Source organism: Thunnus thynnus, chromosome 12 (assembly GCF_963924715.1).
Source record: "Thunnus thynnus chromosome 12, fThuThy2.1, whole genome shotgun sequence".
Classification (NCBI taxonomy): domain Eukaryota; kingdom Metazoa; phylum Chordata; class Actinopteri; order Scombriformes; family Scombridae; genus Thunnus; species Thunnus thynnus.
The window spans coordinates 23,389,207-23,404,514 of record NC_089528.1 but is presented as its reverse complement, the minus strand read 5'-3'; the positions used below and the strand labels follow the sequence as shown (position 1 = coordinate 23,404,514).

The window sequence follows — 15,308 nt, the reverse complement described above, 5'->3', positions numbered from 1 at the left end:
TCTTTGAACCCCCATCACCCCCCGAAAACAAAACAATAAAAGCCTCTGAAAGGTTCTTTTATCCAAATAAACTGCAGCTCTGACTGCACTGACGGTGTCCAGCGGTTTACCTTTGTGTCTTGTCTGAGCGGTGTTGTTGCAGCAGCTTCTGGTGTCTCTGCAGCCTCCATCTGGGTGTCCTCCTGCTCCGCCTTCTCTTCTTCTGCCTTCTTCTCTGTCGTTACCGTGGTGATAATGTCTCCCTTGGCAATGACTTTGGCTGCCCCGTCGGCTGCACTGTCCTTCATGAGAGTCTCATGGTTCTCCATAATTGGAGCTGGAAAATCAGAGGAAAAAGATGAATGTGATGGACTGGAATCGTGTCAGTTTATGGACACTAAGAGAGTCTGTTATAATAATCAACAGGGAAAATATGAGCAGAGCAATAAAGAGTGTGATTTGTTCATGCACACTGTTGTTATGATACCAATTGTCGCTGCATTGCTAAAATGTGCCAGGAATTCGACAGTAGCTTTGCCAACTGTCAGGAGCAAACACATTTTTTCTTTCTTTTGAAAGAAATAAATTGCACTTAGTTTTCTCCCCCACCAGTTCAGAGAAGACTTAAAATTAGCTGAGCACTATTTGTTTGCATATTTAATGTAAAGAAACTATAAAATGATGCCAAAAAGGGGGCTACTGAAAATATAATCCTGCTTAACATACTCTGGATAAATAAACAGAAGTCCATGATTGACAGCATTTCAACTTGGGTGGCACTTGTGACCGTTAAACATAAACTCTGAAGTGCCCCTCACCTCCATCTAAGCTGCGTGACATGTTGTAGCGTTTGCTGGAAGAGCGTTCGAACAACGGAGCGGGTCTGATGATCTGAGAGCTGGCCCTGCGGGTCTGAGCCTGCGTTCTGCCGCTGTAGCGAAACTTGGAGCCGAGGCTAAGGAATTTCTTCGGAGGAGCCTCGGGGGATACGAGCCTGTCACAGGTTACAAACATACACATTAATCAAACCAGAAATAAAACACAGATTTCAGCTATGCGCTATAAAACATTAGAACGCCTACTCATTTGAATACTCTCCAGAGAGCCCCCAGGCTTGGCTCGCTACTCAAAAGAACCCAGGAGACAATTTTCTGCTTAAAGCAGCACAAGACAACTTTGCTTGTTGTCCAAATGGCAACAACAACTAACAGTCTCATCACTGTTTCTATTTCATCTACAAAGAAATCATGTAAGGTCATTACATCGCATTTACAAGGCTGGGATGACTGTGATCACTTAACAACAAAAGATGCCAAAGAGTTGAGAAAACAGAGTAGCTAGTGTTACTGATTTCAGGGAAATCTGATTATTTTATTTAGTTTGACAAGTTGGATTTACTATATCTTTTTTTAAAAACCTGCCTGCGTCTACTTGAAAAGCTGCTTCTATTATTTCTTACCTGAAGAAGGTATGGTGTTCGACGCAGACCTTCCACAGCCGTTTGGCAGCGCGGTGATTTGGAAGCTTGAAACCGATTGTGCTTTCAAACTGCTCAAACTGCAACAGAGACCAAAGGATGTAGTCAGATTCACTGAATAGTTCCCATCTTAAAGCCACTACTGCCCTTTGTTTTGAATATACAAATTCTGACCTTCTAAAATAATGTTGCTTTAAGATTATATAACTACTGATGTCCCCCCTTTTCCCAAATCTCTTTAGTCTCCATCTGATAATTATATTTTCTTTCATAACACAGCTAAACATTAGACACAAATAAACTGATCTGCCTTATGGAAAAAAATATATCCTGCATCATAGTTTTCAGCAGATTGTTATTGAAATTGTTAGGAAAATTTGGACAAGATTCATTCCCATGATGAATAAAATACTGAAGCTCAGATGCTGTTTTTAACCAATAGCAATATTTTGGAGTCATGGTGCACCTGTGAAATGTTGTTTAGTTAGAAGCAAATTGGGTTACAATACAATTGGATACAAAAAAAGGAAATTAAGTCAGAAAGGAATTGGGTATTATAGCTGTTACATAAGAATAAAAAATGCTTTCATCTGCACGTTGGCACCGAACCAGCCAATCGACTTGAGACATCCCTATAAATAACTATTAGGCTATTTAAAGAAACCGTTACTGTTTTCACCTCGCCGGGCCGGATTTTGATGTAGAAGTTGTTCCTCTTGTAGGAGATCTTGAGTATTTTGGGCCAGGCGAACCTGTTGATCCGCAACCTGTCTCTGTAGATGAGGAGGCCACTTGCACAAACTCCCAACATAATCTCCACTCCCTCAGAGTCCTGAGGACGAGACAGACACCGAGACGGGAGAAAAAAATAAATAAAATCAATAATTAGTCTAATGAAACTCCTTCGTAAAGTGCTACTTTTGTTCCCCAACACTGAGCACAACATTGCTCTTTTATTTTTATGTTCTGAATAACATAAACTTCACAAACTCTACAGCATATACCGTATGGGAGGTGTTCAGGAGTCTGTGCACAGCAGGATAAAGAAGATTTGAACAGAGCCAAGTTTGTGATAATAACAGGGTAAAGCAGGCAGGTGGAGAGTGGAATCAGGCATATGGTAATCTTATCTTCTCTGTGCAGGTTGCGGTGCCGTTGATTAATGAGTCGTGAGGCACTGAGTGGCAAAAAGCAACAGTGAAGTCTTGAGAGAGGGGGTGGGGGGTGGGGGGAGAGAAATGTTGGATGAAGCACGAAATGATGCTCTTCACTGCACAAAGCCTGAGATGAGCAGGTGAAACCAATAATGACGGTTTGAGAGGGGAGTGCTGATCCGAAGCAGGAACAACCAGTCTTATAAGTAACAGTAGGATGTTGAAATGACAACTTTGTAATGTAACCATGCACGAGTAGCAACCGCACACACACACACACACACACACACACACACACACACACGTACACTCAGATACACTCAGGTAAGCACATGGAATGCAGCCTCTTACCTCTCCCTCAGCTGGAGCCAAGCATTCATAGAGACTCCCTATCAACTTTGCATTTAATGAGAGAGGAGAAAAGACAAAAGAGGGATGCTGGTCTGATGTACACATTTTTTTTTTTTTCTCTTGTATATCAAAACTATAACTCACATATCCAACAGAGAGCATTGATGTTTGCTCAGTCTGATCAAGGCCTCTTCCTCATCTCTGTCATCTCCTCCGTTCTGATGGATCTAAATCTGCGAGGGGGCAATATCCTCTCCATCGCTCGCGTCTCGACCCGTTTTCGCTCTCGAAAGCGCTTTTGATAACAGATTCATATCGAGACTGATGACTGTAATTTGCCTTTGTGATGACAGCGGGTCCTGCTGTTGTAATCCACTACTCCCTTTACTGCCTGTGTTCTAATGTCGTGTTTGATCCCATCTGGCCGGCGGATTACAAACGGCAAGAAAATCATTCGAGTCAAGCTGGGCTCCAGACACCCCTCCCCCACCCCTGGCCTCTCACCCTTCAAATTCACAGAAGAAGCAGTGACATAATGACAGTCAATCAGCGGTGCAGCAGTGGCATGTTAAACTGAGGCATTACTGTAGCAGCCATGATGTTTCTGAAGCAGTGCTGTTTGTGGAAGCAAGCGTCTGTAACTGATTGCGTGAGTGCAATATGTTAATTCTAACTTGCTTAAATATCACCTGCACACTTCTTAATGAATCTTTGAGACTCCGATAATGGAGACATGAGCGACAGATTCATTTTTGAAAACTACTAGGAATAGGAATAGTGGTGTAGTAGTAGGAATAGTTTAATGTTTTGGGAAAAACGCTTACACAACCCCCTGTAAAACCTTTTTTTTTACTTCAGTTTTTGTAGTGATTAAACAAACAAGATATAACTTGTCAATAAGAAGGAATTACAGGTAGGTAGATTTAGTTATTTTTGGAGTCAGACAAGCTTTTCCCTCTTGTTTCCAGTGTTTATTCTAAGCTAAACAAACTGGCTGCTGGCTCTAGCTTCATATTTAAACAGACATGAAAGTGGTTTCAATCTGCTCATCATCCAACTCACAACAAGAAAGTGAATAAGCGCATTTCCCAAACTGCAACACGATGTTTAATAGGTTAATATGTTTTTAACCAATCTTGACATCTACAGCTGTGATGAGCTGCCTCCATCTAAATTTTGTATACTACTAAGTTTGACTTGAGACCATAAATTGAGTTGTTTTTTTTTAGATGTGTTACCTTAGCGTGGTGAAGGTCCACACCGTACATAGACAGCTTCTTAGCATTTTCCAGGAAGTGCATCTCTGCTTCAGCTGGTGTCATCCCCCTGATTGGACAAGGACACAACAGATCAGACGTGCAGAGTCGACAAGCACAGTAAAGCGACTATAGCGAAGGGAGGTTTGATGCTTTCTGATCGATGTGAATACATAATACTAGAGAAATTCACAGTTTTATTGCATTAAAGCCTCTGCAAAATGATACATTTTTGTTCTAATGGTTGTTTTTATGGGTGCTTTCATCTGAAGCTCTGCAGAGTACCATGAGTGCATCAATTTTTAGCATAGATGGCCTTTAGAGAAAACCTAATCCTGGCACTGTCACGGTCTCGCTCCACCCACTGAGCTAGACAAGACTGCATTGAATTAAACACAAATCATTGTTAATACAGAGAGAATTGGAGGCTCAGACAAAAGGACAACCAGCTAGATCCATTTATAGGAAAACACAAATCAAATATCTGGAGACATGTTGCCTTTCAGAATGGATTATTATCCTAGATTGTGAACATCATTCAGGTAGCCTGAATGACTGACTTTAAGTTGTAATATGCAGGGTTTAACTCAATAGATGTACACCTGGGACATAAAAAGTACAACTGTAATATTAAAAAAGAACATTTTCAAATTGAAAGACACTGTCAACTGTATGTGTAGGATAATTTGTTTTCATTCAGAGGAAAAGCTCTTTAAGACACACTGTGAAATTCTGCTGCTTGTGAAAAAGAAAAGACGTTTCCATTCATTTTTTTTAGATCATTATGACTCTGGATGGCTCATGTGTTAGGTGTATGATATTACATTTCTACTAACTTGTAACTGCATCTTTTAACATTTTACCAAGATTAACACTATGATTATCATATTTTATTCATGTCTTATGGCTTATTGTTGCTCTGCATGTCTGCATGCGTCAAAAAATGGTTATAATCAGTAGTGCTTGGTTGTGTTTTGCCTCGTCTTGCTTGCATTGGCCCCATGTACTGAATAGTGGATATTGTTGCTGTATTATTGTAATAGTGTTTTGCTCTGCGTGGCTTGTGCACTGTCTTGAGAATTCATTTTATTGCTACGGTCCTTATGGCATCTTCTTGTCTTCTGTCTGTAATTGTTAACCGTCACTTAATTTATTTCAGAGCATCTTGTTAAAGGACTGCAGCTGAAAATTAGCAAGGCTGTTAACACTGTAACATGTGTTGTCCTTAAAAATAAATAAAAGAAATGAAAAAATTAATTAAAACAAAGCAAATCCAAAACATTTTGATCAAAATAATATTCATCAATCTACAACGTGTCCATTAATGAACGTATGTTAGAAACAGTATTTAAAAAAGCTCTATGTGTTGTGACTGATTGCTAAATGCGTAATCTGGGCTTTATATTCATTTTTTATATACGGCGGCTGTATGAATGACGCCTGCTTTATCCAATCACGGTCCAGGACTGCATCGAAGCGTTTTAGAAATGATGCTGAGACTAACTTGTAGGTCTTGTGGAGTTCCATGACCTTCTCCTCTAGCTCTTTGGTCTGGTTGGGTGCGAAGCGCAGTTCGCTGATGTAGTCGCTGCCCAGTTCCTCGGGGTCATAGTCTCCGAGTTCAGACTGCACCGTGTATGAGCCCAGGACCGTGTGGGTGGCGAATGAGCAGGGTAGACGGCCTGAAACCACATCATCTCTCAGCTGCAGGCACAGATAGTACCTAAGAGAGCAGGGAAGAGACAGAGTAATAATAATAAAACAAAAAAACAGTCCAGTCATTTTGATTTTGTTTTCCAATCCAGCATGTCTGGATTTCCTTGTTTCTTTGAAACCTTTTAAGGGGTTTTAATATAGTTTTATCTACATAATCTGTTCTGTCCTGTCATTTTCCTTTAAAAACTACATTTTTCCAAATCAATAAAGCTAAAACTTAAAAGTCCACTTATAAAGAAGGATTGATTAACAGTGTTACATCAAAGAAGCAAATGCCTGCCAAAGATCACAAATCAATCGGCCTGATTTAAACGCTAACTCACCTTGTGATATCCTCGGTCAGCTGGGAGGGGTCCGGAGGGTAAAACTTTACGTTGAAAGCAAAGTTCCAGGGACCAGCTGAGACGTAGAAAGAACATTAAATTATCAGAAGCAGCTTTCTATAACCGCATACACCTCATTTGGCTGTTAAAAAAAAACAGGAATACTCCGGATACTTGAGTGGCTTTATTAGATTACTGTACTTACTCCTGATCTGCTTCTTCAGCTCCTTGGAAGGGTCCAGCCAATTCTGCAACAGACAACATAAATCATAACCGATTTTCAATTATTGGAAAGCAAATAACTGTTCCTGGACTTAAAAATCCAAGAAATTTAATCAAACATGGCCATTATGAATAAGTTCATCATGCTAACACAGTCTTTTAAAATTATAGGAAAGTTTTAGTGTAATTTTGCATATATACTTTTTATTAATCATATTACACATTTTCCTTTACCTTCTGATTCTCTACATCTCTGTATGTGATGCCAAAGTAGTCCTTCTCCAGTAGATTGAGGTGATCACATACTTTATCAAAGAGCTCATGGCCTTTGGCTCGTTTCTGTGACGGGAAAAAAAACAAAAAACAACAAAAACCACTTATTATGAGTTATCTGACAAGCACACTGCAATCATTCCACCTTTTACAATCAAGCAACTATTATTTAAAAAGGATTGTATCACCAAAATTGAAGATATTTTCCATATGTGTCGACTGATTTTTCATTTTTATGTCAAGATCTAGGATTGTTAAATTCTAGCAGCTTCTAACTGGATTGCCTGAAATCATAGAAAGAATGTTATAGGAAGTCACATTTGTGTGCCTTATGTACGCTATATTCAATTTATTTAATTTCTGTACACATGATAAAAATAAAATACCGTGCATACAAAATGTAACAGGCTGTGCAATATGTTGATGCTTTGGGATTAAACTCCCCTTCTTGCCTTTCTTCTCTTTTTAATTAAACTGAGATAATCAAATAAAAATTGCTCATCCTCGAAACCCGGTTTTGCGGAACACCACAGTTAGAGAAACATCATGATGATACAGCACATTACACCGCATGGTCTAACCCCCTCATAGTATCGCAGCCACACCCTCGACAAGCTAGAACCACTCTGGATCGATTCCTCTATAAAAAGCATGATTCACCTTCAAAATTCTGAACCCGAGGTGAACATGAGCTACGCGAGGGCGATCGATAGCGCGTCTCTAACTGCGTGCCGGATGTTATCAGCTGGAGCTCAATCATCTGCCCGCTGGAGGAAGGCTGGACTTCACAGACTCATTTGACCAGCTCAGATGGGGATATTTTAAGGCTCGAGTAGTCACAACACAGACGGCTCCAGCCCGCACAGAGCCTAAGCCAGCTCTTCACGTCTCGATACGCCGAAAAACCGCTGTCACAGCTTATTATAGCAGCAGGAGTCATTAAACGAGTAACACGCTCATTAATATAATACACACGGAGACCTGGCAAGTGTACAGGAATAGTAGCGATACGGACACATGCCATATAATGTTTAAGCGTCCGCACATGTAGACTTGAAGCATGCACACATCCTGTTAATGAGAGGCTCTGGAGTGTACAGTATGTTCGTGATTTTAACAGAGCAATAAAGCCGATGGTGGCAGAGTTAATCCTACCAGAAGAACATCTCTGAGGGAATTAGCAGAGTCTTGTCAGACTACTGCTGCCCTGCTGTGACAGTAGCTTCTCAGCGAACACTTAACCCTGGCTTTACTGTCAGAGCCTCCACACACACACACACACTCACACACTCACACACACACAAAAAAAGGTTGTGAACTGCAAACCTCTCTTTAGGATTATTCAAATTGTTGTGAAACAGATAAAAAAAATTTAAAAAAAGTAGCAAAAATGTGTGCATAGGATGAAGCCTGCTGATCTGGCTTGAATTTTGGCTTCACTAAGAAGGAAAAAAAAAAAAAACAGGAAACTGGAAGGAAAAATGATCTCCAATTAGAAAAGATACATGAAACTTGATCAATTTCAAGATATTCTCTTCCAAATTCAGTGAGTGTGTTTGGAGATTCATATATTATATGAAGGAACTGGATCTTGTATTAAAAATATACTAGGATGCTTTGTCATGAATGCTGGAGGTAGGATAGATATATGTGACAACGTGATGCGAGACCCCTCCGCCTCCCCCTCCTTCACTGAGAGCTAACACCCTCTAAAGTGAAGCGTAGGAGGTTCAGCAGTTTTGTGTCGCAGAAAATGATAGGAAACGATTAGTGAGGACATTTTTCCCTCAGGAGGAAATTGAGTTGAGCTGAAAACTACAAGGTCAGGGGGATAAAAATGTCAAATCTTGACATTTTGGACTGGTTTCAAATGGGATAGGGAGGGAGGAAGAGGAATCCCTGGCAACTATCTGAAGATCCTCTGACCTCAATTGCATCACTGGGTGAAACAACATAAGCTAACTTGGCTTGTGTCTGCTGTGTTTCACTCTTAGCTGTTAGGATTCGACCAACTGGGTAATCCAGGCGATTATTTAGCCGTCTTTCTTGATTTCTATTGCTTTTTATTCCAATGATGAACTACTGTAGTAACTACTGTATAAAATGTATCTGTGAAGATATTGTTACTATGGTTACAGGTATTTTTGACCTCGCAGCATCATTCAGGTGTGACTCATGACTGCTGTGTCACTAGCTACAATTAGCACCACTTGATTTTGTATGACTGTTCTTTAAAAAAGGTGCCTGATATGTCAGCAGCACATGGAGCAGCAGAACAGACTGTTATCTCTAAACAGTGTTGTGACTTAAAGTCCACAGGCTTGCTGAAGTGTAACTAAAACTTCAATTATTGATTCTTTTTGGTCGATTAATCAATAAAGTCTATAAAATGTCAGAATATAATGACCAATTCCCATCACAATTTCCCCAAAAACAAAAGTGATGACTTAAAATTGTTCTTATCAGATTAAATATTCAAATTACAATGATATGAAAAGAGAAAAAAGTCTTTATTTCTGGAAACAGCAAGTGTTTTTCACTTTTTGCTTGATAAATGACTTAAAAAATAAATGTCTTATCAAAAGGATTGCTGCATAATTGTTTCAGCACCAATAGGCCAATGAGCTCCAAGCAGTAGTTTACTAGCAAACTGTAAAATGTGCAGGAGACGCTTTATGAAAACATGTGGAGCAGAGTATCGGAAAAAAACTTTTTTGGACAGGTAACTCCAGATGAATCCAAAATTTTCCTTCTTATTTATTTTTCTTGCTTACATTTCCTCTACTGCACTCCAACCTAATCTGGTCATCTCTAAGTGTTCCTCATGTAGTGTGTGTCGGTGCTGGAACGCAGCGAGGTGGGGTGAGACTTGGCAGGGGGGGCGGGACTGGAAGATTACGGGATAGTAAACAGATGGGACGTGGTCATTCAATACTCTACACTTGCTGTTGGACACAAATACACACACACCGTAAACAGTGATGTTTACAAGAGGTACGCACTACCACGGGTTATGCAAGTATAAACTACTTGAGACATATCATTTAATTTTAAACGGGGGCCCGATGTATTAAATGATAATTAGGAAAGTTGTGGATACAGTAAAAGCTCAACTTTAGGGTATGTAATGTAGTTTACATGCCATGTTTGATCAACTTTTGCTCTTTTTCCTCAAGAAAAGCTCCTACAAACTAATTAGAGGCAATAAATTGGCCAATTATTTCTTTTTTCATCATATACTGTATATTTTAGAATCTAACTTCTAGATAAAAAATAAGCATTTTTATGTTTTTCAACTGGAGCTACAGCAGGTTTCAATCATGTGATTTAATCATTTTTGTCTACCTGTTAATTTGGATAAATGAATATGCTCTTATGCGTATAAATATGTAAGTTATGGGGAAAATCACCATTTGTTTGGTCTAAATCTTACTGTACTGCCATTTCAGTTTATTCAGAGCATGTGCGCATCAACTGGAGCAATGCTTTAAATTAACAGCGGCTCAGAAATGAACTCAGGGTCTGTCTCAAGGGTAAGAAGTCCGAACTGACCCCTCGTTTTCAGATCTCCGTCCTTAAGAATCCTTCCAGCGCCGCAGTGGGACATCAAGTAATCATGCCAACACACAGAGTCAATGACACTGATTCCCTCCAACAAATGCTCCTATTTCACGGTCAGAACCCCTCATCTCACCGCCACCTCCAAAAAACAGTCGGCTAATCCCTCTATCCAAGCCCCTGGTGGGGAGGAATCTGCTCAAAAGGAGATTTGGGGGGGGGGGGGGGGGAGGGTCTGGTACTCCCCCATGCTGCCTGCACACACATTTTGGGAATGTACAAAGTTGAAAGGCTTGAAAAGTTTGAGAGAAGGCTCAACTTTGTATTGTTAGGCAAGAAACTATGTAAGGGTGAAATGCCAAATAAGTTCACTATTCAGATTTATTCCTGAATTAATAATGTTCTAAGAGAAAGAATGATTGTTTGAGGGCAGAAAGCGGCTATTATGCTGCGGAGCTCCTACACTTACAAGACATTTTCTTGACTCATTGTGGGATCTGTTTGCATCTGTGGGTTTATTTCTGGATACTGGATATTTAGGAGATTTAGATCATAAGAGTTATTGTTCCCCTTGAGGCTACGCAGCGCAACTAACCTTAAGAAGCGATCTTGCACAATGCAAATTTAAAATGTTCAAAGGACATCCAACAAAACCTTACAAGACTTATGAGACAGCTTTATCGTGGGTGTTTATTTTGGCCAATTAAATTAATACATTTAATTTTTTTTTCTAACACGGTCCAGCCAAGAAGATGAAAGAATCAATCCTACACCTCGCCCTCCTCTCTCATTCAACACATTATGATTAACAACCAACTCATGCTCTATTTCTTCTCTTCCCAAAACATCCCATTACCATATTTAATTTTTCCACATTATGATAAAAGCCACACTGCTAGGTTAGCGGTGCTATAAGCTTCACATTTACAACACAAAAGACACATGTTTTTCACTGATTGCTGGCTCTCTGTTCTTCATAGGGTTTATTTCTGGATGGTGGGTGAGCTTTGACGTAAGAACTTAACATATAAAAACTGTCTTATGAATAATTTTTTCTTCTTCTCGAGACTACACAGAGAAGCTTTTTTTCGGAGCAACAAAAAACAAATCCCACAAAGCAATTTAACTCAATGCAAATGTAAACATGCGGTGATATCCATGAAATCCCTACTTCTAAGAAGGGTTGTCAAAATAGCACATTTTCGTTTTATGTCATTTTATCATGAGATTAATACACAGGAAAAAAAAATCCAGAACGCAGCACCAGTGTAAGAATCAGGGGAGGTGGTGATGATTTTTTTTTGTTTTGATATGTTAATGCAGTAATAAAAGCTGCTGTTCTCTATCAACCATAATTTTTAATGTTTTGGAAACAAAGCGTAAATCATGCCACATGTTGCATTACTTATTTCGAAATATGAAAATAACTTTCTCAGAGACCCTGCTCCACCCCCGTTAGCAAAGAGGACGCAGAGTCCCTCTAGATCTCTGGTTTTACTTTACATACACAGAGCATAAAAAAAAAACAGAATAGCAAATATCATATGTGCACGCAGATTAAGTAAGCAAACATGCAAAAGCTATTAGAATAGTGAAAACTGAATTGAACTGTTTGCAAATTTAAAAACTGTTTTAACCTGAAATTAAAAGCCTGACCTGCTTCAAACACAGTCCAAAACCAAAGATACTTAGTTTACTATCAAACCAGGTGAGGAAAAGCTGAAAATTCTTAGAGTTGAGAAGCTGAAACTAGAGAATATTTGGTGTTTTTGCACCAATTTTCAATTATTTTTTTCAAAATTAATTTCCTGTCAACTGACTGATTGATTAATTGTCTCTACTCTATTACTGATGTTAAAATGCTACATGCAGCATCTTTAAAATTGACCTCCTACTCTACTGGTACATTAAAACAAAAACAAACTGCAAGCGTTCGGTTCCCGCATCCACGACCCCCATCACACCCGCAGGGTCTCACCTCTACATTTAGTGTGTAGTCAGAGCCGTCCAGCAGTGTGACTTTGCACTGCATGATCTTCACCTTCTTCACTCCTCTTAAAGGAGACCTGGAGAGACGACTGGTGGACGACCTGTGGGATACCTGGTCCTCTTCCTGCTGCTCCTGAGAAGAAAAGAGAAAAACAAGTGGAACTTAATGATGAGCTATATACCACAATTATATGTAAACCAGTGTGCTCTCTGGATGTTTTTTGATGCAGATGTGATGTGAGGATTTGTTTCCCTTTATAGTAAACCATTAGGTTGCTCTGCTTTTCATGACTATAAAGCCCTGTATGTTTATTTTACTGGATGACTAAAGATGTTCTGATAGAGAGTATAATCATTGTAGGCTCAAAGAGGGAACAGACCAGAAATGAAAAATACCTTCAGCTCACCTTTTCCTTACCTAACCGCCTCCCCCCCCCGCCCTACAGGTCAGTTACTTAATGTAGCTGTCTTTGACAAAACCACGAGTTCTGTCACATGTCTACGACCTAAAAATAGAGACTGGGACCCTGAGTGAATGTAATAAGGTCCCACTGAGAAGAGCTAGAGGTGTACCGCCATTTTGTCTTAAACAGAGAAAATCCAATTTTCCACCTCGCTGAAAACAAAGCCCTTCCTGAGTGACTTTATGCTGAAAAAGAGGCCTTTGGCTCTAAGACGTTTTTCCTTCTTTCCTCACAAAAGTGGATTTAATGCCACTTTTCATTCTTATATTACACATTTCTTATCTGGTTCTTCAGGCTATATCCGTCACACTGTTCGTGTCTACTGTAGCTTGTGTGGACATATTCAAATGCTTCACCACACCGGAAAATTATCACCTTAATATCACCTTTAGTGAACATGACAGTGACAGCTTCATTTTGATTTGATTAAGTTAGAATTTGCAAAAAAAACCCCCCAAAAAAACCAAAGGATGTATTTGCAGATTATTTATGACAGATGGAGACAAGCACCACAGATGTATGAAATCACAGTAGAGAGACTGTAAACGGAGGTCACTTCATTCATAAGTGCACCCTGCTGGGGCATGTGTCTCACAGGGAAGGCTGACAGTGTCGTGTCAAGAGTGTTGTGATTTCTCTCAGCCTTGCTCCTGCCAATTCACACAGCTCTGACAATTGCAGAGCATCATCCATCAACCTTGGCGTGACACGATGAGGGCTGTGCAGTATAATTACATGCAGAGTTGAATGTTTTAAAAATAGCAAATGTAAATGAAAAGAAATAGAGAAAATCGGTTAGCTGCCAAATATTAAATTAACTGCTAACTATGTTGATGATCGATTAATCGTTTGGAGTCATTCTGTAGGCTGGTGGGGACAAAAGAAGGACAAAAGGAGGACATTTAAGGACGTCATTTTGTGGTTTGGGAAACAGTGTTTGACATTTTTACCATTTTATAGACCAAACAACTAATTGATTAATGGAGAAAATCAAGAGATTAATCGCTAATGAAAATAATTGCTGGTAGCAGCCCTAAAGAGAAATTCAAGATCTCATTGGATGCATTTAAGTAATTTCATGATGCAAATAATGATATAAACTATATTATTAACCAGTTTGTAGACAACAATCATTACTTCAGCAGCTGTTTATCCTGGTGCATTATGCTTCATCACTAATGACAAAATTTGTGGTCTTTATTGTTTTCTGTATCATGAGGTTGGATGTTCTTCCATACAGACATAAAGAAATAATCATCTCATTATATTCATCTATAAATGCTTCCAAACTACCTCACATCTCTTCTCTCATTGAAATCTTGCAACTAGAGAAACACAACCCAGTAACTACTTAACCTCAGACATCTGATATGTGCGCGCTGATGTCAGCAGAACTGCTTTCAGGTACTATGCAGCTTTTAAAATGGAGTGACCTGCAAACTGCCCTCAAACTAGAGTCTTTCATACCCCTTGGAGATTTTAAAGCTTTATTATCTGATGTTTTTGTGACTCTTAGAACTGTTTTTATTAAGTGTTAGTTGATCGTGACTGTCTGGCTTTAGTTGTTTCTGTTTGCTGATCAATCTCAATGAGACTACCTGATTAAATAAAGATTAAATTAAAAAAAATATATATATAATGTAATATTGAATGGTATGTTACTCAGAGTACTTGATCATAATGGTGGACTAATACAACCAGATATATTAAAAAGAAGAGTTACCTACATATACGCTGTATAGCAAAATCTCTGATGTTTAAATGAATGATACATTTGAGAAGCACATGTATCATCACCTTTCCTGACTTCCTTTCCTGCAGCTTTGTTACTTCACATTAAGACATTTAAATTTTGTTATGATTTTTTTGTAACGTTTCCCAGCCCAGGACTATAATGAATGCTTCTGCTGCTCTCTCATTAAACCATATTATGATTCACATCTAAAGTCATGCTCTGTTTCTTCACTTCATCAAACACCCTTTTCACCCATACTTCATTCTTCTTCTACCACATTGTGATAAACGCCACACTGCTGGGTCAGAGGGGTTGTGAACCAGAGCATGCTCAAATTGCGGTTTTGTGCTCAAACATGTGGCAGTTCATAAGAAGGTAAAACAAATCTCAGAGTCTGCGTCTGGCTGTTGTGACTCTGACCTTTTGACTCTTTAATATTGTCCGCTTGTAAATGGTAGAAATCTACGGAATTGAAATAAATCAACTGTTACACTTATTTTAAATTCTCAGACAGGATTGTCAGCTACTGTACATGCCAAAAATGTAAAAATATCATGACAGGACAGCTCAAAAGCTAATCCCAGCACTAATGCAGTCTGAGAACCTTTATATACAGAAAATCAAACATCTTTCAACCTAGTTTTTCATTTAGATCTTTAAATTATTATTTTTTTTTACTCTCAAGGCTGCATCTATCAGACAGAAACATCTTGACTTGTGCAGATGAAAAATAAACATAAAGGGGTTTCAAACCTGCTGCAGTGAGTTAACGTCCTATTTCTGTGACTCTTTGTGTCACAACTGGTTTGGT

General features: G+C 39.1%; 1 protein-coding gene across 11 annotated transcripts in view; it reads right to left on the bottom strand.

Annotated features, from left to right (window-relative positions):
• LOC137194476 (band 4.1-like protein 3) overlaps window positions 1-15,308 on the bottom strand; it is a 53,958-nt gene that overhangs the window by 14,719 nt on the left and 23,931 nt on the right. For 9 of the 11 annotated variants that reach the window (XM_067606410.1, XM_067606402.1, XM_067606412.1 and 6 more), the window contains exons 3-13: window positions 12,288-12,431; window positions 6,713-6,817; window positions 6,462-6,504; window positions 6,257-6,332; window positions 5,722-5,940; window positions 4,200-4,287; window positions 2,962-3,006; window positions 2,136-2,288; window positions 1,439-1,536; window positions 798-973; window positions 111-316 (exon numbers count right to left, since the gene is read on the bottom strand). In XM_067606410.1, the coding sequence (XP_067462511.1) occupies window positions 111-316; window positions 798-973; window positions 1,439-1,536; window positions 2,136-2,288; window positions 2,962-3,006; window positions 4,200-4,287; window positions 5,722-5,940; window positions 6,257-6,332; window positions 6,462-6,504; window positions 6,713-6,817; window positions 12,288-12,341 (1,263 nt within the window). In that variant the 5' untranslated portion in view covers window positions 12,342-12,431. The remainder of the gene's footprint in view (window positions 1-110; window positions 317-797; window positions 974-1,438; window positions 1,537-2,135; window positions 2,289-2,961; window positions 3,007-4,199; window positions 4,288-5,721; window positions 5,941-6,256; window positions 6,333-6,461; window positions 6,505-6,712; window positions 6,818-12,287; window positions 12,432-15,308) is intronic. The other 2 variants (XM_067606406.1, XM_067606404.1) reach the window with 1 other exon arrangement.